The 26765-nt window shown below is 43.8% G+C and overlaps 1 protein-coding gene across 1 annotated transcript in view; it reads left to right on the top strand.

Annotated features, from left to right (window-relative positions):
- Window positions 1-26765, top strand: part of ELL3 (elongation factor for RNA polymerase II 3) — a 171353-nt gene that overhangs the window by 96906 nt on the left and 47682 nt on the right. Inside the window, exons 5-6 of the mRNA XM_069222630.1 lie at window positions 21116-21369; window positions 22606-22730. Coding sequence (XP_069078731.1) covers window positions 21116-21369; window positions 22606-22730 — 379 coding nt within the window. The remainder of the gene's footprint in view (window positions 1-21115; window positions 21370-22605; window positions 22731-26765) is intronic.

Raw genomic sequence — 26765 nt, 5'->3', positions numbered from 1 at the left:
CCGCAGAAAGGGATGACGTGGAGCCCCTTATTTCTCATTAATTACTGGCATTGGGCTGAATGGAGCCCCCTGCGTCACAGTGGCCCGCGTTACGCTTCTGGGCTCGAGCTGATCATTCTCATAGGTGGTGTTTCCTTGGCGGGCTTCAGCCAGACATGAGTGCGCTGTGTCTCTTGGTTGGCTCTTGGTGTGAGCAGTGGCATAAAGAAACCTGAACCTCCCCCCCCCCCACAGAGTATATGGAGGGGTCCCTTCCGAACTAACCTAGGAGCTCTCCTGGCAGAGCCTTAAACTGAGAGGGCCCCCTGAGGGTCGGGCCCCACCACACTACGGAGGCTACAGGGGCTTTGTTACACCACTTGGTGTGAGGCCTGTTCTATCAGGGCGACTCAGCATCCTTTGTGGGTACTGGGGTCTCCGGGCCTCAGGTTCTGTTTCGCTCCATTTGTCTCACAACATTTATTCTTTTGTAAGCTTGGCTCACCCAAGAGAGCTGGTTGAGCAGTCGAAGCATGCTCCAGGTTTGGAAAAGACATACTAGGTCATGAGCTAGAACTCCAAAATTAGGCCATTGGTACCACTGGGGGATAACATTATTTTTTTGCAAGGTGTGGATGCCTAGAGATGGAAAATATGTGATAGCAAGTTATCCATTTTTGCCTTTTGTCTGAGATTATTGGATTAGCAACCATACCCGAAAAACAATAATGGTTTTCAGATTTTTGATACATAGCATACAAATTCATCATACTGTGTGGAAAAATAAATCTAATTCCAACAGTTTGGTTAACTTTAATATAATTTAAAACTAATTTTGATTATTAATTGAAATAATAACAGAATAGTCCTTTAAATAATAACAATAAACCTTCATTGTATTCCTCATATTTTGATATAGATTATATGCATAATTTTCACATACAATTTCAAATAATAATAGTTGTCACATCTTACATAGGGAATGTATGTTGTGTGTGAACATAAACACAATTTTATCATTAACATTCGTCTTCATCATCTTCTAAATAGGTGTCATCATTCTCTGCGTCTGCTTGATCTTCACAGGTGGGAAGTCTGCACGTCAGTGCACTTGAGGTCATTTAGATAGCAGACACTTGTTGGCAGTTTGCAGTTATTAGTGCACTTATAAGCTAGTAGCTCTAACACATCCTGAGGTGCTTACTGCCCCTCCACCCAGTACACTACCAGTTGATCTGCTCCCTCGTGTTTTTACAACTTCCATCCTCTCCCAATTGGACTAAGTGTCTGTGGATCAGTCAGAAGACATCTCTTGCTTATAGCGGTTTGATAATTCTTAAGTTTGCATGTTTCTTGAGATAGTCCCTTCAAGGTGGAAGTTGATGACACTATCTCACCCTTCTTTGCGCAGAATAGGTGATATCTCAATCATTCATGTGATGAACCAAAGATTTTGGTGCGTACAGCAAGCACGATAATTGCTCCAATTTGCCCATTAGTTCTTCAGAGAGATCCCATTCATTTCCGAGCTGCGAAAATGTTTCCTGTGTATGTCTGTTGGCAGACAGGATTTTGAATATTTAAAATATGAGTATGAAATAAAGCAGAAGCATTTGGCATTTCCTGTGGGCGAAATTAGACCCTTGATGGCTTTGTAATATAATGGTGCTAAATATAGAATGAACAGTGAATTACAGGAATATTTTTCACTGAAGTGTTTTAAGTGACACCTCATTGTCAATTTGATGTAACCTAGACCCCCTTGGTAAAAAACATCTCTGTAATTCACTTTTTACTTATCTATTTTTATGTTATGTATGACCTGAAAAATCATCTGTTACTGCTTTTCACTGCTATGCAGTGGCACAAGAGTAATTGAGGAGACATACATAACATGATCTCTCTTCCATGTCCAAAATGTAAAAAAAAAAACCTGACCTCCTGCCACCCAACCCTGCCACTTTCTGCACCCTTTGCTTCAGAAGCTCTGCTCTGTGGTTTCCAGCGCTGCTCTGACAGGGTCTTTAAGCGCCCAACCAGAGCAGCCTGGAGTTCTTATACAAATGTTGCTACGTCATAGAAGTGAGTTACTGTGTTTGAATCTAGTGGCTCTCTACCAGAGCCATACATAACAATCAGAATAATAGTGGGGCTTATGGACAGATATTCTGTTGAGGTAAGATGGTGAGTTCTTTGCAGTGTTAACTTGCTTTCAAGACTCGGTTGTATTCTTGCAGTGTCATTGAATAGATCTGTCTGACTGAATGCTACCAAGCCTACGCTGTCACATCTGCTCTTTACCCTAGTTTCTCCATGGCCCAGGCCAGATTGCAGCTTTGAGCCCAGTGGCTGAAAATGTGTAAACTATTTCCAAAGCCTCATTAATGCTATAAACACCCTAAACGTCTAAATTGTGAACTAGGTTCTAAGATGTTAAAGTAGTGGTTTTAAAGTCCCCGTGTGCTGTTGATGAGCTGCCAAGGATCTGGAGGTCAGTGAACTGGATGTTGCTGGACATTGTGTAAGAGATCGGCAACGCCTCCAGCTAGTTCTAAAGTCAGTGTTAAAACAGGTAAACTACAGGTGCTGAAATTGTCCTAGCATCCACCCTGGGTTTATGAACATTTAAGAAATGGTGACTCCGATAAGGCTTATCACAGTCATACTTTTTATGTTGCATAGGTACCCACAGGAAAGGAGGCACCCATTAGAACTACTAGGGGATTGCAACTAGTGCCTACTAATGTAAAAAGTAAAAGCCCTGGAACATTAAGGTTTCAGCCAGTAGAACATGGACCTTAAGATAGGTTAAAAAAGAAAATGCCTCATGTCATACATGGTTTGAAAACAGTATGAGAAGGACTCCTGCACAATCAGTGACTGGCAAGTGTCAACGCAGGCTGTCTACCAACCTAGTATTTAGATAACTCCAATGTGTTCTTAGCCCCCGATGAAACAGATGTTTTTGTTTGATCAAGTTGTCTTCCTAGCAAAGGAAGATATCTGGTCCTTACGCTCTTGCTCTCTTGGTAAGCATCTTCTCTGCTCTCTTGTGTAGTACAGCTCCACTCCTCCCAGCGGGGCACAGCAGCAGGGCTCTTCCATTTACCTAGGTTTGGTTACACCGTTTGGGGGAAAACAGCAACATGACATGTCCCGGTCAGATTTGTCACCAAACTGGTACAGTAGAGAATATTAAAAACTCAGAGAGAAAAATTGCTCATGGATGGGCAGTTCTTACCCACTTCAGAGAGTAAACATTTTCGGTCATAATGTGTGCTTTGTTGTAAATTCAGAACTTTGGTGAGCACGTCCTCCCGGGCTTTCTTCACAAAGGAGTGTGATGGCAGGACTAGCTTGTCATAGGAATGGCTGAAAGAAGCAATACTACCTTCCAAAGTGGGATCTGTCCAGTCTCTGCCATGCCCGAATCGCTCTCATGAAAATATGAGGGTGTCCCCAGAGGGCCTTAAGGACTGTAAAATGGGTGTGATGGGTCAGACCTCTCAAGCACGGGTAAGCCTTCTCTTGGCAGATCTGCAGGTGCATCTGCAAAAAGAGTAAAATCCGTTTTGTGCAGTGCATAACTTCTCCATCAGAATATTGTAGTGGCACAATGTCAGTGTGGAATCCCAAAATCAACCCAGGTGGGTTACACAGCTCTGCAAAATGAAGTTACATGGGGAATGCAAGTCCAAAAGGTAACATAAAGATAAACCTCTTTGTGCTGCAGCCGTCATTCCTTAGGGAAGATATAATCCACAAAGTACACGTTTCGGTGTAACTTTCAAACAAACTGCTTCATCCAAATGCCAAGATACGCCTCACTATATAGAAGCAGTGAGATACTAGACACCCTTTTATGATACAACGAATGGAAAGAGTGTGATCATGTGCAGTGCTTGAGTGGAACTCCAATTTTCCATTGAAGAGGTTCCAAGAGAATGTCTTGTTTGCCCCACAAAGTCAACCTTCAGGTTTCCTCCACACGCCTGACCCATTGCCCGCATGGTTATTTGCTCATCTATGCCTCTTCACTAGCATCATGTTAGCGCAACACCTCACTGGTCCAGAAAAGCTTAGTATCTGTTATTATCTCATCGGAAAAAGTGCATGCACAGTCGCTTATGTTAGCTTAAAGGGGCTTAGACCTTGCGCCCATTGCTTACCACAGGTTGACTTCATCGTCACTCTTATTTCCGTGGTTTTTTTGTTTAGCACGTGCTGTTTTTATTTCCTCTTTGTATGTTTGTCCTCCCATGGCACAAGGGCACTTCTTTCGTCCCATGATTGTCTATCCGCTGCCCGTGCTTTCACGGCTGCCCTATTTCGGAGGAAGCACTCCATAATACTGCATCAGTGATCAAGCACTACCTAATGCCTTATCAGTTTGCAAGCTGTCTATTTCTGTCTTGCTCCCTCGCCTGCTTTAAAGACGCTTCACTGTGGCAGAGAAAGTTTATTTGCATTCTGCGTGTGTTCATTATATTTTTCCGAATGTTGTTGTTTTTGTTGTATGACAGACATGTCCTTCCGCGTTGCCTTTGAACCCTCCCTCCCACTCTCCTTCCCTCAGTCTGTACTGCCTTTGCCCCTTCTCCCTCCCTTCGTCCCTATGGCCTTTGTCCCCTCTCTCTGTATCTCTTTGTTATTTCTTCAAACACACTACCCCCATTACTCCCACCATCCATCCTTGTGGATTTTGATCTCTGTCTCCATAACCCCGTCTTTGGTACCGCTTCAGATACTCTACACCATAGTTGAGGAAGTTTATTTTGAGTGTGCACTTCATTTAGACATTTTCCTGACTTTTGTTGTTTTAGTTATATTGTAGGCACGATGTTCCTTTGTGTAGCCCTCTCCCTCCTTCCATCTGTGTTGCCTTTATCTGCTGCCTTCTCATCACCCTCTGTCTGTGTGCCTTTGCCTCCCTCCTATCCCCCCACCCTGTGGCTTTTGACTCCTCTCTCTGTTACCAAAGCATACCATACTATACAATAACAGGCCATCGCTTAACATACCAATGACAGGCCTTACCATATCACACCATACCATACAATGACATGACATACCATACTGTACAGTGACATGTCCTTCCCATACCATACAATGACATGCCGTACCATGATATACCATATAAAGACAGGCCATACCATAATGTACAAAGAGAGGACGTTCCATACCATACCATGACATGCCATCCATCCATACCACACCATATATTTACAGGCAATGCCATACATATTACACAATGGGAGGTCTTACTGCATCATACCATGCCATACGACAGGCTATAGCATACTATACAATGACGCACCCTGATATACAATGACAGGCAATACCATACTATACAATAACAGGCCATACCACCCCATGACAGGCCAGACATACCATTCCATACTGTACAACTTTGGGCAATATCATACTATACAATGGCAGGCTATATCATACCATACGATGTCAGGTTGTACCATATCATACTATACTATACAATGACAAGCCATACCATACCTTACCACACCATACCAGGCCATACCATACCATAAAATTTCAGGACCTGCTGTACCATAGCATACCATGCCAGACCATACCATACTATGTCAGGCCATAAGATACCATTCTATACAATGGCAAGCCGTACCATACCATAATACTATATGATACACAATGCACAACACCTGCACTGTTTACAGCATAGCTTATTAAAACATTTACACAGCCAGTAGATTTCACATAGGTGGGACCTGTCGGCTTTGCCAATGCTTGTCTTTTCCATTTGTGATGGGGCGTTGGGCTTAAGCAGAACCCTCTGCTCCCATTGAAGCAATGCCAAAAAATGTTTTCTTGCCAGACACAAGCAAGCCCCATGTGCCTTGGCATCCCTGATTATGAGCTGCTGTTGGCTGGCACTTGCATTGTGTTGTAAGCCTACTCACCACATCAACAGTGAGCCTCTGGTTCCACTATTCCCATGATAATGAGCTTCTGTTAGTTGGCCTTCTCCGTGTGACTAACAACATTCCTTCCTTAACTCTTTATGCCTACGGTATCATCACCAAAGGTCCAAAACAGACAAGTGTGGCTCTCTGTAACAAGCCCACTCCTTTGTGAACCCCACAATCGTACATACCACTGAAGTCTCTGTAACCTCCCTTTTATCTATACACTGTATTCACTGAGCACTCTGTCCATACTACAGAAATACCAGTGTAACTTGTTTTTCTACTCCATGCCTCCCTAATTCACAGTGCACTGCTCTCACCCCTCATTTAAGTAAATGTTCACTTGTGCCTTTGTGAACATCTCTCATTCTTTTGTAACCAGCATGCAGTGGCACGCTTTTGCTGTGATTACTGTAATCTTTGTGAAGTATTCTTCAATTTCCTGGGGCAGTAGCCCTTTGTATATAAATAAAATAAATACAACAACGGGTAGGTACATTGCTTTCACAGTGGTAATAGTAAAAGGAATGTTCCCCGCATTATGATATCTGCTGCCACCAGCTGTTGCAACCTCATTTAGATCTTTGCGGTCTGCCTGCCATGTTAGCAGAACCGTGGACTCAGCTCCCCTGCCAAGGTACTCCCGCCATATTATGAGATCCCGGGCTGTCCGGTGGGGGTCTCACTGCCTTGTCTGCATCCTTGAGTGCGGCAGTTGCACAGAAATCAGTTTGCTGAGCAGGTGCCATATTTTGTTTGCAGTCTGCATACATTTTTGTCTTTCAGGAACAAATCCTTAAAATGGAGGTTTACTCCTGAAAAACAAAAACGCAAAGGGCCCTAATATGTTGGGAATGCTTTCCAGTGCATGAGGTCATGTCTGTGTTGTCCTGTTTAAGACCACCACACTTTCCAGGCCATCACAAACAGTAAAAATTTATTTTAAAAGTACAGCCCTGAGTAGAGTGGACCTTCATCACACATTGGCTGTCCTATTGGCTGTCCTGCTGATTGTTGGGCTGCATGTGAATGATTTCCAACCGCATAGGCAGCTCATCTCTAAACGAGGCAGGTGAACTTCAAGTTTGATGGGACCCCAACTCCAATGAATTCCACATGACACCCTAGGTATCTTACTGTTGAGGGGCCAGTATCTGTTCAGCACTATTGGTGGGGGTACACTTTATTTACACACAGTCCAGCAGGGCCTTGTGCTTTGTTGATGATCAACATATAATGAAATAGGGCACCTCCACTGAACTAGCAGATGTTGAGTCTTCTGTGGAAGAAACACTGTGGCAGTCAGAAAGTTGAAAGGGCAGGGCGACACACAGTGGCGGCCCGTCCTTTAGGGCAGAGGGGCCACGCCCCCCACCTTTTGCCCCTCATGAAGAGTGTCTGTCAGGCTGAACAAAGGTCAGGCTGACAGACACTCTTCATGTTCAGGTCAAGCAGCCAGGAGTGAGACATGCATGATCTGCACAGACTCCTGGCTGCCTGAGCTGAACTTTGCTGGGCTGAGGAGGTCACAGCTCCTATGGGCGTGACTTCCTCAGCTCAGCAAAGGTGCCTCGAGGCCCTCCCCTGGGTGACGAGGAAAGCATCACCCATTGACACTCGCCCTGGGCGCTTCAGGATTAAGCCCTGAAGCACCCAGTGCGAGTGTCAATCAGTGTCACTTCGTCACAGAGTGGGGTGGGGTCAGCAGTCTCACTGACCACATCCCACTCTGTGACGAGGCTGGGACTGCTGCCTTCCCTCATTGGCTGACCAATGACGGAAGGCAGCAGTCCCAACCCTCCTGGGACCTGGAGGCTGAAGGTAAGTGTGTGTGTGTGTGTGTGTGATGTTTTAAAATGAATGTTTGGTGCGTGCGTGCATGTTTGAATGTTATGAGTGTTAACGGATGGATGTGCGTGCGTGTGTGTGTGAAAGAATGAGTGTGTGTGTGTGATGTTTTAAAATGAATGTTTTTGTGCGCGTGTGCATGTTTGAGTGTTATGAGTGTTGTTAATGGATGTGCGTGCATGTGTGAAAGAATGAGTGTATGATCTTTTAAAGTGAATGTTTGGTGCATGCGTGCATGTTTGAATGTTGTGAGTGTTAATGGATGTGCGTGCGTGCGCGTGTGAAAGAATGAGTGTGTGTGATGTTTTAAAATGAATGTTTGGTTCGTGCGTGCATGTTTGAATGGTATGAAGGTTGTTAATGGATGTGCGTGCGTGCGTGCGTGTCTGTGTGTGAAAGAATGAGTGTGTGTGTGTGTGCTTCCCGCCGCCCCCTCCCTCCTAAAGCTGCCGGCCGCCACTGGCGACACAGCCAAGAGCTCACAGTGGAAGAGCCTTCGTCCCTATAGTGATATCTGCACTGATGTAGATGCAGCAGTGTTACAGATTGATGCATAGTTTCAGTGGGATAGGTTCTGGTTCAGAGCTTTCCTTTGAGTTACATCATATATACTCATGCTTGACAGACTTCATTAGGAATAGAATATGATAATACAGATGATGTGGTCTTGAAGATGAGTCCTATGAGCAAACTGGTGTAGGAGCAGGGACAGACTGCTACACCTACAGTTATAGAATTAGACTTCTGCAGTAGGTTCAGTAGTTCAAGTCCTGTGCCATATTTTCATAGCATCTTCAGACCATGTGAACAATTGCAATTTAAATCACTGTACTTAACATTCACAATTATCAACAGTCAGGACACTGGTTCTATGGTACTTAAAGCGGAATGGATTTACTGTCTCCCAGCCAGATGCTATAGCTGGAAGAACAACAGTGGTGAGAGGTTTTGGGAGGTGCTTCACCACCAACTTTGCTTGGACATGTTATTACTATCAGGGGTGTTGTTGGTTCAATTGGCTTAATTAATATCGAGCAAGACTCTGGCTCCCAGAATGCACTGATATATAAAAGCCAGTGCTTTAAATGGGCCGGTACTGTCCGGTACGGAGTACTGGCACTTTTTTATTTTTAGAGGGAGAGTACCTGCACTTCTCAAGAAAACAAGTAATACTTTTAATTAGAGAGTACCAGCACTTCTCAGAAATAAGTAGGTACTCTGGTACAGAGTACCCGCACTTCTATATTTCCATCTCAAGCACTGGTAAAAGCAAAGTCCAGGAAAGGAAAATTGGTGTCTCAGTGACCTAGAGCCACCTGGTCCCCTACACCTAGGGAACGGGTTTGTGTTTGGGGGGCGCCGGGGTGGCACTTCCCTTCGAAGGGGGCGCCGTTCCTTGCTGCTATAAACTGAAGTCTCTGCTTGGGTGTACTGAGGTAGTTATGTTTGGTACACCAGGGCTTATGCTTGCACGTACAGCTTTGAGGTGTCGTAGCTTTGCCTTGATAGGCGCCACCGTCGCCCAACCCGTTGTTACTTGTTCTATCTATTTGGGAAGGAAGAAAGGCTGAGCTTATCTTTCAAGAGTTGGACCTGTGATCTTCAGTTTACACACCCAGCCGTTTGCAGCAGGTGCATCAACCCACCAAACCATCTAAAAGGCTTCACTCCTGCCCTCCCTCTCGTGTGTGGCTGATTCAGGCTGCTTGCCGAAGAGGAGCCCCTGACAAAAAAGTTTGAGAAAGTGTTGCCGCCCTGGGCTGTCCTGCCTCGATAAGAAAGAGTAAACTCTCCTCGGTGATGCGCCACCGGCCTCCGACGGGCGTTTTCTCGGCGCTGCGTCGGGGGTTGAGCTGATTACAACTTCTTTCTGAGAATTCGCTAACAAGTCTCTCGCCAGGAGGATCGCTCCCCTTCGTTTAGTCACTAATTATTTTTCCAAACGGACCAATTAGCTTGTTATTCTGTTTATTTTGGGGGCGGTGTCGGTGATGAAGCCGAAGCGCGCGCTGGTGTCGCAGTGCTAGCCCTAGGCCCGGAAGAACATGTGTGCACGAATCTGCACAACAACATCTGCAGAGCTGCCAGCTCGCCTCGTCTCCTGAGTGTGGTTTTCAGCACGCCGAGGCTTGTGGTTTCACTTGCACCTTGTATGGCTGTTTCACTCTTAGCATGCCTAGTGCATTTGGCTAAAAAGAAAGGCCTGCCCGAAAGTCCTTCGCATTACAGGGTCCAGTCAACAACTATGTAGGCAGTGATATAATCAAATGTTTCAAGTCGGCGTCCAGCACATGGACGATACAAAACAAGTCTAGCCCCTCCCTTCCGAGCTACAATTCTCTCTGTCACCGACGACGCCATTGGTCAGTGATCATAAACCCTTTTGGGCGGTGGAGGTATACTCATTCTAGTAATAAGTCTATGTGGCGTAGTCATTAGACGTTCTCCTATTTCATTTCAGACCTATGCCAGGCTGGAGACCCCTGTACGTCATTGCCCACGGCAGCTTTCAATTAGTGGGCAGTTCAATGGCTGCCTACTGCCCTTCTTCGTGCACTGGACTTGGAAACTTTCACGGATTTGCTCCACATTACAATTCCCACAGAATGAAAAACAATTGCCCAGCCCTACACGCAGCCTGGGCGTGAGATGGGTGTATTTTGACAGACTGAAACAAGATTAACTACACTCCTCAGGATCTTGGGTCTTCTAGGGATTGTATTTGTACAGGGAGGGTCCGAGGTCCCAGAATTAGTGTTCCACTGAGCGCTTTATCACCATGTGTGGCAGGCAGCGATTCATTGAATGAGTACATATGGATGGAGTCTAAGAAAAGGCAGGTGTCATTGACTGGTACTATTTGTGACATATGTAGGGCTGTTGCATGGGTGATCAGACATGGGTTCTGCAAACACTCTTAAGATGTAAGAATGAGAACAGGCATCAGTCCTTTGTAAGTTATTTACTTAATGTTGAACGTGGTTAAAACGGCCACCGTTGAATCTGTTCCCTGCTTAGTAATCTTTCTCCAGAAGTTGGAAAAAGAAAGGGACAAGTCAAACTCGCCTGTATTTTTGGATCATTGTCTTTCTTCCATTTCCAGGCCCTCCCTACAGTTCCCAACTCAGCTACAGTCACAGTACCATCTCGTCCTTGGCTTTTTATTGAAAGCCGATGGCTAACAAGGAATGTGGTGGGTGATTGAGGACATGAAGGCGGGCAGGGGCATGCGGCAGGGTTGCCCAGTGACCCCTCTGCACTCCCGTTTATTTCACTCTGCTGAGGTTCAGTTTCCTGGGCACACCAGATGGTAGCTTAGGGATCCCGTTAGATGATCATTCCTTAATTAGGAAACTGTGTAGTAACTATGGATGAGTAGGTATTATCGCAAGTACTGTCTCCAAGGTTGGGTGTGAGAGCCGCTCCCTCACAGGAAGTGGGTGGTGAGGGAGGGATAGGAGGTGGAGGAGGAGCTTTGTGCCTGTGAATACATAAGTGCGGTGGGGATGCGTGGGAAAGTATAGGAATGCAACAACTAGCCACTGCCACCGCTAGTAGCAATGCAATGTACAGCCCTTCACCGCAGGAAGTGCAACGTAACAGAACCATCTAGAAGTTGAAACTGAAAGAGCAGTCATTGGTTCTTTATAAGCTGCAGATTGGATGTGTAGGGGTGCCACAGTTTATGGGTCATTTTGTGAGTGACAGGGCTAAACACTGAGCTGGGGATGTATTAGTGGTTAACGTTGGTTTGCTCCTCTCTTTCTCGCCTGGCTTTTGGCTCTCGGCTCTCAGACCGCCACCCACTCCTCTTTTACCTGAAGTGATCACCCTGCAGCCCTGCTCCCCTGTCCCACAGTTCCAGAGAACACCTATGTTGATATACTTAACATGAAATACATATGTTATATGGGCACCACAACAAAAGTGGCCCGAATTAGTGAATTAGATTGTTAAAAAAGTGGCTCATGCTTGCAAATAGGGTTAACTTTACATTTGTAAAGGCACGCTGTGTAAGTGGTTTACAAGGTATGGAAGCTTGCATGGATTTGAACTTGTATAAAGCAATCTATGTTTTAATATTGAGGGAAACCTCAGAAAAAAACAGCCCAGCAGACTACGAAATTGGCTCACTAACAACCAAAATAAAAGTGCCACACACTGACCTGTCAGTCCAGTCCACCTTGAACTGCCTGACTGCCTTATAGGTCAGTTCAACACTGGAGTCAAATCTATCTTAAAATAACTTCTAGAAAAGTGGAGATTCGTTTGCACCTTTGCTTTCGTCAATGTTTTTCCCTGTATGCATTGACAGTGGCTCATCAGGGTTGGAGCCAGCAAAAGTTATTGAGCTTTGTACACACATTAATTCATTTATGTGTAGTTTCTTTATTATGTTGTATTTTACTTTACTGTTCTCTATGTAATGCTAAAAGCTAAGTGATTTTTAAACATTTTTGTATTTTGATTTTTTTTTATCTGGGTACAGGGGTTATTTTTCTGATATGTAACAGAGATTATGATGAGTTCTGATTCTGCTCCTGAGCTGAGGGTGAAGGTATGTAGACAGGTTGGGGGCAGGGGGCAGAAGAGTGCCTCTGAAGGCAGTAATTACTGCATGGGACAGAGGCATCCCTTGAAGAGGTGAGGGAGTTTAGTTTCAAGGAATGGAGCCTTACAAAATCAAACAAAGAGCTGGGAAATGCTCTCAACTATCCAAGGAGGGGTTGGCAAAAGCAATAGTGACCGTTTAAGGCCATTAAAACATAAGTTTGTGATTTACAAATGAAATAATTTTGGTACTGGAATAAAATACCGTAAGCACGCAAATCATAAGGTGCTCCATGAAAAGGTGCAAGGTACAACAACCGAAGTAGCCAGAACTGTCTGTGGTTATTAAAACACAGAGTCAACGGGAAAGACAGTGGAACCAAATGTACAAACCAAAAGAAGGAGGCCAGTGCATTTAAGCAAGGCTCGATGATCAGCTTACATCAAATAATCCAAATACAGAGGTAGTTAAGTTTGGTGCACCATGGCTTATGCTAGTAAGTACAGCTTTGAGGTGTTATAACTTTGTCCTTGATAAGTGCCAACGTTACCCAACCTGTTGTTACTTGTTCCGTCAATTTAGGAAGGAAGAAAGGCTGAGGTTATATTTGAAAATTTGGACCTGTGATCTTCAGTTTACACACCCAGCTGTTTGTTTTTCATTGTATAAATGGGATACAATGAGTCTTTGGAGGTGTGGGAACTGGAGCCCTCCAAGACAAAAGAGTCAAGAAACAACCCTTGGTATTGTTAAACTAACAAAGTTTGATAGTGCGCTCAAGCCCACCAACAACCCAATTTTTTTTAAACATGTATTTCATTAGGTCGAGCCAACTAGACAGCACACATGCTGTCTTTTGCAAGACATATTGTGGTTTACCATAAACATTGAGTGACTTGGAACCTGCCCATTGCTTAACATTGATAAACTTTCATTGTTGTTCTCATTTGCCTGCTTCTTATTCGTCTCCCAACTTGGCAATCGTGTTTGTCCCTACCATGGTGCATTGCCACTCTACAATCTCTTTGATTGGCTGGCATTGCTGCTTCCAATGCTCACTTTTCAAGATATACTTTTTTCTTGTCTGTGAAGCACTCTATTAAAGTGTGTGTATTTTTGAGCCATCTCCCTCATGTACAACTCTCCTCCTGCACTCTGTGTTGCTCTGTTGCCCAGCTGCTTCTCCCCTTAGTCCTTCCTCTTGCACGCACCCATGAGCTTCTCCTCATTCCGCCTTCCTGTGCCCTCCCTGTTGCTTTCTCCCATGTTGTTAATGCTCCAGACTCCCCCCATAGTTGCTTTCACATCCCCTCCAGCTCTTCACCCGATGTTGCTTTCGCCTCCCCTTCTGTGTTACTTTGTCACGTCTCCAATCCTCTTGTGTGCGGCTTTGCATCCCTGTGCTGATGATCAACGACACTCAAAAAGGAAGAGGAGGAATATGTTCAGTGGTTACTGCCATAACAGAGCTGAATGCAAGCCTACTCCTGTAACTATGTGTCTTATTCCCAGTGCTTATTCACATGTGCAGTCACCTATGCTAAAAAACAAAAGTGGTCAGCAGGTAGGGACAAATTCAAATACTACTTGAAGAGACCAGGGCTAAATACTGTCTTTATGGGTAAATTACTTTCCCTTATTTATTTAAATCATTTTTATACAAAGTCAGCCGTGGCTCGTCGATGGACAATATACAACATAAATATATATATCAATATATACATTACATCACAAATATCTACTTACATATACACAAACATTTATAACAAGAACGAATCAAATTGTTGGCAATATGCCAGAGGAGGGTTATGCCCAGCAACATTTCTTTTCATTGTGGTTACTGTTACAAGTTTGTGATTGTAATCCGCTAGATTGCGATGATTAAAGGTTTAGATGCAACCAAATTACAAACACCTATTTATTTTTTGAAACCGTGCAGCCGCCCCTACAGAGGTTCCGGTAACGAGCCTGGTTGCTCTCTTGAATTAATAAAGTTTCAACATGATAATAGATGCGGTGACTCTCAAGCATTACTAATTTCAACAAAAGAAAGAGGCGTCATTGCCCCCTGATAGTCCTGATGAGGCCCTGACTGAAGAGGCCGAAACGCGTTGACACAATTTTGCGAGATTGAGTTCTTTAAGTCAAATGACTCAGCTAAGAAATTTAATATGCACTACATAATACCTTTAAAAAAATAAACAGGTGTTTGTCATTTGGTTGCTTCTAAACCTTTAATCATCGCAATCTAGCGGATTACAAGTACAAACTTGTGACAGTAACCACAATGAAAAGAAATGTTGCTGGGCATAACCCTCCTCTGGCATATTGCCAACAATGTGATTCGTTCTTGTTATAAATGTTTGTGTATATGTAAGTAGATATTTGTGATGTGATGTATATATTGATGTATATATTTATGTTGTATATTGTCCACCGACGAGCCACTGCTGACTTTGTATAAAAATGATTTAAATAAATAAGGTAAAGTAATTTACCCATAAGGACAGTATTTAGCACTGGTCTCTTCAAGTAGTATTTGAATTTGTCCCTACCTGCTGACCACTTTTGTTTTTTGCATGTTGTAGTACCCAGGTCAGGTAGAGTTATAGGGTTCCCCCCTTTTTTGTAGCACAGTCACCTATGCTAGGCAAGGTATTCTGGAATGCAAACAGGGAGCTGCTGTGAAATTTAGTGAAGTGCCCCAGGCAGTGGTCTCTTTAAATGAGAAACAAAGCTGAACTGGGACAATTTGGCAAAACAGCAGTTGTATGAATCGAAGGCATCGCAATGCATTGGACCTCAGAAAGAAAGGGAGGGGCCGTTGCTTATAAATCTACAGAACAAGTTGGCCTGGTTTAGCAAGCTGTCCTCCAGGAAGACCTAGGAGTTGCTAGGAGAGGGTGACACAGACGAGCCAGAGAACAGCTTGTAAGAACTAGTGAGTTTACTTAAGTGCAAAAGAGGGGGGGGGCTAGTAGAAGTTTGAACCTGTCATTAGTGTGATCGCTGATCCAAACAGGCCATCACATTGATCCACCTGGACCTTCAAAAAGGGCCTGAACAGACCCATTACATATAACCAACAAACTATCCTGTCAGACTCAACATATAATTTATGAAAGCCCTCTACAGCTCCATGAGACCTTCTTATAGGGTCCTAACAAACCACTGTATAGCTCCAGCAGACCATTACATAGGCCCAACACACTCCCCCATAGCACCAAGCAGATCTCTCAAAAAGCCATCACACTCTCATACAGATTCTAATAGTCTTACTGCCAATCACATTGTCCCATCAAATCTTTTTATAGCCTCAGACAATCTCAGAAGATCCTCTCAAGTTCTCAGCAGCCCTTTCATTGTTGCCATCACTCTATCAGACAGCCCCTGACAGGCAGTTTTATTAATAGTTAAATAGATAGAGCAGAATCTCCTTAAAATATGCTTTTAACCCAGTAACATACCTCTCATAATTTCCTCTAGGCTATCTCATAGCCCACAACTGACTGCCATAATGCCCTTAGAGGTGCCTCACCCGGTCCCTAACAAAACATCAAGCAGCTCCAACTGGCTATCACACAACCACAAAAAGAGGTTATTACAAAGCCTCAACAGTTGTTCATGGATGGATTTAGAGTTTGTCAGATTCAGGGCGTTCAACAAAGAGCAGCAGATGTCACCATCACTCTACTGAGAGTACACAGACATCAATACATTATAAATTGGGCTAGATAGACATCATCTGCCTCTTTGTGGCAGATGTCCCACATCCAGCAATCTCTAAATCAAGGTCTCTGGTCCTTTCATGCCCTCGCATATACCCAAAAGTCCCTCAGCTAGCACATAACAGGCATTACTTAGGCGCACCATCTTATAAACTGACTCTCGGCATTATGCTAGCAGCTCGCAACTTATTTTGGAACATAACATCTATGGAGCTCCTTGAAAGGACAAAGTTTGGTTTAAAGAAGTCAGTTCATAACTGACTTCATTGGAGAAACGTTTTCTACATTTCTTTGGTGTTAGAGTTTTTTGTGCATTTTATATTTTTGTGCATTATTAACAACTTGCAGAACGTAGACTTACTCTCAAATTTACATGTACAGGCTGACATGGTGCCATTCCACTTGAAACAGATTTGCTATGTCTTGGTTAAGTGTATTTTCTTGGCTTATGTTAACTAGGTCTCAATTTAGGTCACAATGAAATCTTGTTCAAAATGGATCTCTCCTCCTGTATGTTCACAGTTCATCATTTCTGCCACACAAAGTCAAGCAGAGTAATGTTTGTTTCATTCCATTAACATTGTTCATGCTCTTCTTAAAGAAAGCTTTCCAACATGCACACAGTAGCACATTTCCAAGTCCCTTCCGTTAGCTTCATGTTCTGCATTCATTCACAATAGTTTGCTGTTGTTCTTTTTAACTCGTTTTCCTGCCATCTCCGGATGACATTAGCATAGGGGGGTCAGAATCAATAGTAATATAGTGGGATAGTGTTTAGATGCAAAGGCAAAATGATGTTTCATAGAGTTGTACTGTGATTTTCTAAGAGTATAATTCTTTTGCTCACACCATGATGATTTTGCAGAAATTGATGATTTCCTATGCAAGAAAACTGCAGACAAACCACAGGTTTTGGGGGCGAGCCAGATCTTTTCTGAAGATTTTCTGATGCTACTAGGAATACTGTCCATTTTCTCCTTGACTTTGCTGCTCACTTGGGACATGATCTTTTTCTAAATCTACACATCATCCTTAATTGCTCTACTTGCTAATAGCCTTTATGGCTTTAAGTTTATGCATCTGCATTTATGATTTTTACATTGCACCCTTTGAATTTTTGTAATAACACTTTAAAATTTCCAGTCCTGCTCTAGAACTCCATCATTGAGTCTGTTTTTAATTAATTGGCTATATTTTGATATGCTGTAAGGTGCCTTTTCTTGGGGACACATTGCCTCATGAAATAGAAGTTCAACACTGTATCCGATTCATCTACTCGTGGTCATGCTGTTGAGGTAATATTTTGAGATGTACAATTTTAGGAGTTCCAGGTGTCCACATTGGCATACTATCCCAACTCAAGAAAGAGTGCTCTCTCCTGGTCAAGCGTGGGTGAATAAATGTGAAACAATAATCATTGTGGTGAATAGAATTTCTCTTTCAATATAAGAATGTGTGGTGTCTGCAGTTGTCATGGAAACGTTCATTTTTAGGTCACAGCCTACCAGACAGTGCAGCTGTCTGGTTTGCTAAAGGCATCTTGGGGTCATTCAGAAAGCTGACCTGGGAATGCATTCTGCTCATTGCTTGCCATTGGCTTCCTGGTTTGTAGCTCACATTTTCTTGCTTTCCATTTTCTGACTTTATTTGTTTTAGGCTGTCCAGCTTGACTTTGTACCTTCCCTTGCACAAACCTAATTTACTGCATCCTTCCAAGTGCTCCCTTTCTGTAAACAGGTCTGCAAATCGTGTTCTTATTTCGTCACATTTACTGTGCATTCAAAGACAGAGGGTGCTTGTTTACCTTTCTTTCTCTGACTTAAAAGTGAGAAGATTTATGTGACAGTCTTGCTGGATACTGGGTGTAGGAAAGGGTTATTTTCTAGCACACAACAACATTTAAATGAACTGTGTAAGTATTTCAGTATATATCAGAATTAGGAATACAAACAAAGCACATTTTTTGTTACTTCTGAAGTGCGTTGGAAACAAATACTTTAATATGAGCAAAATAACTCATTATACCAGGTGATGCAATTTCCACACATTTTTGTACACTATATAGTTTTATTAGAAAAACTGTATGTTTGTGCAAATGTAATGGTCATTTCAATTCCACACCACTGCACTCTACTCTGCACCACTCCACTTTACACCACTCCATGTTACTCCACTCTGCACCACTCCACTCTGCGCCATTGCAATCTACGCCACTTCACGCTATGCCTCTCTACTCTACCCTGTGCCACTGTACTCTGCCAGTGCACTCTTCGCTACGCTACACCACTACACTCTTCACCGCTGTACTCTACACCACTCCAGTCAAAGCCACACCATTCTACTCTGCCCAATTCCACTCTGTGCCACTGTACTGTACGCAACTCTGCAACACTGCACTCTATGCCAGTCACATTACTCTAATACTCAACTCTGTGCTCCTGCACTGTACACCACTCCACTAAATGCCACTCTAATCTATTTTGCACCACTTTACTCTATGCAACTGCACTTCACATCACTTTACTCTACGCCGTTACACTCTGTGCCACTCTGCTTAACTGCACTCTACCTTGCACCACTTCACACTACACCACTTCACTCTACACTGAAACAATCTACTCTGTCACTCTACTCTACTCAGCGCCAATCATCTCTGTGCCACTGCACGCCACTCTGCTCTTAACCACTACACTATATGCCAATGCACTCTACCCAACTGCACTTTGTCACTTCACTATGCCACTACACTCATCTCTGCATCACTATACTTTATGCCACTGCTCTCTACGCCACTCTGCTCCACTCTACACCACTGCAATTTGGCACTCTTCTTAGAAACAATGCACTCTCCTCCACTGTACTCTATGCCACTCTACTCTGCACTACTCCACTCTACATTACTCCACTCTACGCTACTGCACTCTATACCACTGCACTCTAAGGCACTATACTCTACCCTGCACCACTCTATGCCACTCAACTACTCATCACTTTATGCCACTGCACTCCATGCCACTCTACTGTATTCTGTGCCACTTCCCTCTGCATCACTCAATTCTACGCCACTCCACTCTGCACCACTCCACTCTACGCCACTCTAATCTATGCCACTCTACTCTATGCCACTGCACTCTACGACGCTGCACTCTATGCAACTCTACTGTATTTTGCACCACTCTACTCTGTACCACTCTACTCTGCTCCACTCTGTGCTGCTCCACTATGCGTCTCCAGCCTGTGTCACTGCTCTCTGTATCACTGCACTCTACAATGCACTCCATCGATGACCTGCCAAGTTAACGCTGTCTCTTCATCAAGTTTCCACACCCTCCGTCTCCAGTGGAAGCTCTTCAAATGGATCCCCCCCAAGACGAGGAAGAGAGTCACCCACGCACTCATCACCAGCAAACTGTACAATGGCAATGCAATCTATGCCGCCATCACCAAGAAACTTCAATCAAGACTACAAAGAGTCAGGAAAGCAGCAGCCAGACTCATCCTGGACATCCCCCGATACAGCTGAATCTCCTTCCACCTTAGAGACCTACCCTGAGTCCCAGTCAACAAGCGCATCACTTACAAACTCCTGATCCACACCTTCAAAGCTCTGCACAACATAGGACTGGCATACCTCAACCACCGCCTCACCTTCAACGTACCCAGCAGGTGTGTCCCTTCCTCCCAGCTCGCCCTTGCAGCCTTCCCCAAGATCTGGAAAAGTACAGCAGGAGGAAGACCCTTTCCCTACCTAGCAGCCCGGACATGGAACACACTACCCTTCAAGCTCAGGCAGACCACATCACTGAATCAGTTCATGAAGGACCCCAAAACCTGGCTCTTCAACTGAGCAACATGGCGACATCCATTGCCTTAAGACCCTATGAGTGTTTAGCCGTGCTTTACAAATCCATGATTGATTGATTTTGATTGATATGCAACACTCTAATATTCACCACTGCATTCTACGACGCTGAATTCAATGCCACTGCACTCTGCGCCACGATACTCTGCAGCACTCTACGCCAATGCACTCTATACTAGTCCGCTCTACTCTATGCCACATCAGTGTATGCCACTCTATTCAACTCCACACTGTGCAACTCTAATACACAACACTCCACTCTACAGAAGTCTACTGCACTCTTCACCATTCCACTCTACAACACTCCACGCCATTCTCCTGTATGCCACTAATGTTTAGCCATGCTGATCAGCAGCCATGTTGGTGTACAACATGGCTAGAACACATTGAAAACACCAGTAGCTCTTTGTATAGATGAGACCTATTGACTTTGCCGTTGCTTGTTGTTAATGCAGGGGCTGTTGCCTCATTTGGTTACCCTAAGCCACCCTTGTTGCAGACTTCAAGACTTAGGGAATTGGTTTGAGAGTATGCTTTCTAAAATATCTGGAACCATTACCTTGGCTCTAATGACGAGCAGAGAACTCTTAGCCATCATGATGTGTCTTCCCATGCCCCACTGTAAATGTACCTTGCAAGCCTTGTTTTTGCAAGTCACTCACAAATGACCACCGAAGAGAATCTTTGACAGATTCTTTGTGTATCAAGGTGGATGTAGGGTCTTTTGGTCCTGCTCTTGATAGTCTGGGTGTTTTGTTACAGATGTTCATGGGTGAGCGAGTGTGTTTTCTTGGGTGGCACACAAAGTGAACTGAATCATTGGGAGATATGTAAGTTAAAAGCTGTCCAAGGGCGCGAGCGAGACCTCATGTGTGCTTTTGTTTGCTATTTCCATTAATATGAACTTGGATGTTTTTTTTTTACAATAATTTACGTTGCATCTCATTGTGAGTCAGATTGCCAAGTTTATTTCAAAACCGCACCTAGCAATTCTTAGGAGTTGTCTCCGTCCTCCCATTCTGTGATCGTGTCTTTACCTGCATCCAACCTGCCTGAGACTCAAAAAAACGCTTTGTGTGCAGATTTGGAAAAGTGTAGACATTGTTTTGTAACTTTAGATCATGTGATCAATTCTATTCTGACATTTTACATTTTGTACTAATGTTTGTGAACATAGTAAAACTGCTTGAATATGTACTTTTAGATAAATGTGTTAAAATGCCGAACAAGTCGGACTCTTCAATGGAATGCTCGCTTCCTGAGAAGCCACCGCCTGTGTTCTTGACGCCAGCTGCCAAGAAATGCAACTACACTGTCAGTGAGCAGAGGCCTCTACGGGAATGGCTAGTGCACCATCTGGCACTGAAACCTCACCGCAAAGCAGACCTCCTCCTGCGACTGGAGAAGACCACTATCAGCCTGAAGGACAGAGCAGACGTATCATCTGTGCTGGAGCTGGTAAGGAACCACACTCCTAAGAAGCTTTGGGTACATTATCAAAACCCGTTCAGGGCCTGGGGTTTGGGCGTGCAAGGCATCCTCTCAAAGCCTCTGGGTAGACACAAGGGAAACTAGAGAGAAAGTCGAAGAAACACAAGGGTAGCTGTTGAACCATGACTTAGGGCCTGATTTAGAGTTTGGCGGAGGGGGTTTCTCCGTCACAAACGTGATGGCAATCCCGTATGATCCCGTAATAGCCTACAGAGATCGTAATACTGCGGATAGGATATCCGTCACGTTTGTGGTGGAGTAGCGTGTCTGCCAGACTCTAAATCAGGCCCTTAGCTAGCTAACCTTTGCTACACACACGGTAAACAATATATGCATAAGCTACTAAGAAAACGCCTAGAAATGTTGTGTAAACTGTGAAACGATTACATAGCAGCACAAAGTAAATTGGGACAGATGACTTACCTGGGTAAACTTCCAGAAACACAAGATAGGCTTTGAGCATTGCTTATCCCTCTGTCAACTCCTTGAAACACAAGACAGACCAGGAACAGTTGAACTTGTCTGAGAAAAAAACTTTACACACAACATCAGGATATATTACCCAGAGTGGGGAATTATGGGGGTCATTGGGGTGTCGAACTTTACTAATCAAAGTACACAAGCTGCAACAGAAAGTGGGTATAATCAAAGTGTCCTTCACTCTTTGAGTAGATGTTGGCAGGCCAGCTAAGGCTTAGAAGGGCCATAAGAGAATACTGTCACACGAAATGTCAAACACCAAAGCAGATCTCATCCAACTAAGCAGCATTCTGGAATGCATGTTGTTGGTAATTGTTAGTGATGCAGTGCTAAGTAAAGAGAACTATTCTCCTTTCTCTGCAGTGGTCGGCCCCTTTATCTTGAGAGGGTTTGTCAGGTGAGGCTACGTAGAGTGCATCACAGTAGGCCCAGTTAAAATAAATTACAAATGCCAAGCCAAGTGTTATGTGTACACAACACTATAATTACATTTAACTTATGAGTTGTTATTAACAATATAAATGTGTTCTGTGTTTTGGAATGGATAGATGTTTGGGAAGGTGAGCAGCCCTGTATCACTTCTCACTCCCTCCTTCTTGGAGTACAGTTACAAGACGTGGGCCACGAGCAGACACGTGCAGCCACACTCACAATCACCCTTGCGTTCTCTCGGTACTTCTATATCTGTCTCATTTTTCCAGTTAATCTTTTGACTCCTTTCAGGTTGGAAGATTGAACCCCAAGGACAACAGCTATACTCTGAAGGAGGATCTCTTCCATCAGGTGCAGAAAGACTGGACGGGATACTCGATTGAGGAGAAGCAGCACATCGCACGGGTTCTTCTCAGGTATGGCCACAGGATGGGGGCTGACTTTGTCCCGCTTGGAAGCGACTGTGTATATTTTTAATTGGGGAGGTGCTTTTTAGGATCAGTTAAGTCCTTTTCACTCACTATCCACCATGCTGTAGCTCTGCAGTCGAGAATAAGATGGAATAAAGCACACTTCAACCACAAGGTCTCTCAAGGGAGGCAGAAGAAGGGGGTAGTGAATCGATGCTGGTGTGCGCTCGCTTTCTTCTACCAAATTGATTTTGGAACCATAATACCTTGCCCGAAGTAAATCATGAAACCAACAGGGTTGGACAGACTGATTTTACTTTCCTGTTATGATTTATCTTACCACCAGGGCAGCAAAGCTATGAACATATGTAGGCTACCGGAGCATCGTTTGCGCTACAGTTTTAAAGCATTGTTCTATTTGTTTGTGCAATTCTTACGACTGAGGGAAGAGCAGTGCACAGTCTCCCAGAAGCAATGGTTTCCATTGAGTGGAGACTCTGTCATGTGCTACTTAAAACATACGCCTGGTCTGCAGATGGAATGTTTTTGCAACTCACCTTGATAGGGTCTTCCAGGGTCACTCCTCCCCGGAGTGTAGAGCGGGGGTTCATTAATGAGCCCCTTTCTGTGGAGAAGGACCTAGGTGTGGAAGCAGGTGGAGAGGGAGTTTTAAACAGCGTTGATGTGTTGTGCAGTGTCTTCGCGGGTCACATTTTGCCATTTCATTTAAGTCTCAAGTTAGAGATTTGACATTTAGTTGTCACTGAGTGATACATCTGCAGGAGAGTCGCCTACGCTGAAAACTGATGCGCCTCTTGATGCTTTTTCGTGATTCCTGAAGTGAGTTAAGTGCTTCTGAAAGGTGCAACGTTAGAAGAATTAGAGAAAAAAGCTTTCCATGGTACAGTAGCTTATCCAACGAGCATGTTTTATAGCTCTTAGAGGCAGAATATTTTTGTTTCACCATGCAGTATTATAAGACAAATTTTCTCTTTCCTTCTTTCTTCTTTTAAGGTCTTCTGATGTTAGCCAAGTGCTTTTTGATTTTACCAAAATTATTTTTGTAATATACTTACAACAGTGGTTTTTAGCCAGCACTCCATTAGTCTGTTATTGTGTCATTCACGTGTCTTTTTTGCCCGCTACAGCATTTGGTCAGTCCACTTAAGCCAATGGCTAACTTCATTGTGAGTGACAGTATTCTGCCCTATCAAAAGGAGCAGAGCCACACAAAGTAGTTCCTTTCGGAGCCAGGCCGACTATGGCAATGGGTACTTTTGGACACCAAATAATATTTCGCTTTTAGACAGTGTTTTTATTTCAGATTGACAGTGTCTGGCAGCTTATCTAGCAATAAAAATGTTGGAAAAAAAACATAACAAAACAAGGATTGACAAAGCCAAAAAGCTAGCAACTAATACCAGACTTAGTGGTCTGCCGATGCTTGTTTTAGGTCTCACTTGACAGCATAGCTGTCTCCTTACCTCATGTGTTTTAAAGAAAAAATAGCTTCAAGAAGTACCAAAAAGAAAGGGACGTTGGCTCCGGTCACATGTTACCCTGAAAATAGCATTTTTGATCAAATGATGTGCATTTCCATCCAAAAATGAGTTCTTGTTCCAACCATGAATATCACACCTTCTGATGCAAAGGCTTGTATTGCAGTCCTTTTGGCTGCAGAGGGGTTTATCCTCACCTAACATGGGTGCCACATTCACACATAATGATGCGGTGGCCTGCACTTAGTGTGTCTTTCTGGACAGTGCAGTGTTAGAACACAGATAATCATTATTTCGTTAATCTGTGTTGCACTCACCCTTTTATCTCCACTGCTCAAAAATCTTAGCCCGCAGTGTGGCACCTTCCACTGGAGCCATCATTGCAGTGGCCCTGGATGCCCACACTTCAAGGGAGAGGCGGTGCTGGTATGCTGAAATGATGCAAGTATCCCAATGGCAGACCTAGTATGGAAGTGGCAGTGTCACTGAAGGCACAACATTCTGGCCAAAGGAAGCGCTGGCCTGCTCGGGAACCAGAACGGTGAGCTAGTGAAGGCCCATAAGCGGTTCCAGCCCAAATACACATAACATTACACTCCTGAGCTGCTTCTGGATTCAAAGGCCCACCTTCTTTGTTCATATATGGGGCCGCTGCCTGATATGAGTCAGAAGCATGCTGAGGAATGAGCTGTGCCCCAATCCCTCAGAGCCACCCACTTACCACAACCGTACACCTGGGCCTGCCAAAGACCCCCTACACTATCACCTGAAAACAAGGGGCGGTAGTGGGGAACCCAATACAGGGGATGTGGCACATGCACCCACTTCATTATCTTGGGCTGCTTGCTTCTTACTTGATGGGTACTGCTCTGCCCATGTTGAGGTGTGTGTCACATGACTATTAGTTTCTGGCCCCTTGTGCTGAAGCTGCTCTTTGCCCATTGGAAGACAGGGTTGGTTGCGAGAAGTTGTAGCAGAAATCTCCCCTCACCAACCCCTTTTCTTGGAGCAGCATCTCTGCAAGAAGCACACTTGCAATATATGCTACTTGCATATAACCTAGCTGCCCAGCACATGAGGCACCCTCGCAGCATTGTACACTGGTTTAAACCCCCACAATCCTTTTAGAGCGTACGACCTATGAAACCACAGGATCAAGCATTGACTATTACGCAAAATGTCTCTAAAATGTCATTAAAATGGAATACATTTTTTTCTTCTGAAATTTTGGGGATTAATGAAGAACAGTGGCTGCCTGTTAACCACCTGGAACATGGGACAATCAAGGAAGTAATAAACAATGGTTCCTTGTGGAATAATTAAATTAAGCAAACAATAAATGTACCATGACTAGTATTTATATAAATTATCAACATTAATTCAAATAGAAAGATGAAGAAAGATAATTAGTGACAATAGCATTAGAGCGGCTTTATTTACAACAGGTAATTCATCATGACTGTGCTCAGTGTTCAAGTCTGCAAGCACATGCATATCTTTTCTTTATTTTTTTATTTTTTTCCTTATACTCAAAGATGTTTTTTTTTATAGTCATTCTTCTGACACTGCAGCTGAACAGCATCTTTGAGTTTATTATTATTCCTGTAAGTAATTCCCACTTCCATTCCTTCTTGGCAAGGGACCTCTGGGTGCACTAATTAATAGGCCTCATTTTCTCATGACTATACACTTAATAATCCTCCATACTGATTGTACCTACTCTCTGACCAAACCTCACCTCCAAATATATATACAGCTTATGATTATGATCTTTAATCTCCTGCTCCGATGATGACCCTTCAAACTACTCTGGGTCGAAACGTCATCAATGTCTTGGGTAATTGGATCTTGCTTGAATTAACTTTATAACCCTTTTGGTATTTGTTAGAAATGGGGTCTCTAGTTGACAGTGGTTTGCACCCTGTCCAAGTAGGGACCCTCACTCTAGTCAGGGTAAGGGAGTCACATAGCTGCCCATCCCCTTGGTAGCTTGGTACGAGCAGTCTGGCTTGTCTCGGAGACAATGTGTAAAGTATTTGTACACACACTCACACAGTAACACAGTGAAAACGTTATAAAAGGAATCCACACCAGTTTTAAAAAATGCCTTTATTTATCTGCGTAAAACAAGATCAAAATGGCAAAAATCCAACATACACAAGTAAAGATATGAATTTTCAAAGATTAAATGTAGTATAGCACTTAGAAACGCAATTGCTCCAATTGGGGCTATCAAAATGCCTTAACGTAATAGCTTCCAACAGTCCGGCGCTAACTGCGAGGGAGCGCAGGCCGGAGTTGTATAGACTCCAGTTACAGTACCTTGGAAAACAATGAGGAAACAAAGATATTGGGCTGTGTCAGGTAGGTGAGGTGTCACTAGAGCTGCTGCAGCGTCGGTTCCTTAATGCTACCAGGGGGTGAGGCCTTTGGTTCTTACTACTAGGCAGGGGAGGGTCCTTATGGTTTCAGGGGAAGTGATACGAAATTACACTTAAAAGTTATTGCAAGGCAATCCCTATGTTACTCTATGGGAGTGGTA

This window comes from Pleurodeles waltl, chromosome 3_1, assembly GCF_031143425.1.
Source record: "Pleurodeles waltl isolate 20211129_DDA chromosome 3_1, aPleWal1.hap1.20221129, whole genome shotgun sequence".
In the NCBI taxonomy this organism is placed as follows: Eukaryota; Metazoa; Chordata; class Amphibia; order Caudata; family Salamandridae; genus Pleurodeles; species Pleurodeles waltl.
Note: the sequence above shows the minus strand (reverse complement) of the source record. Positions and strands in the feature narration are given on the sequence as shown.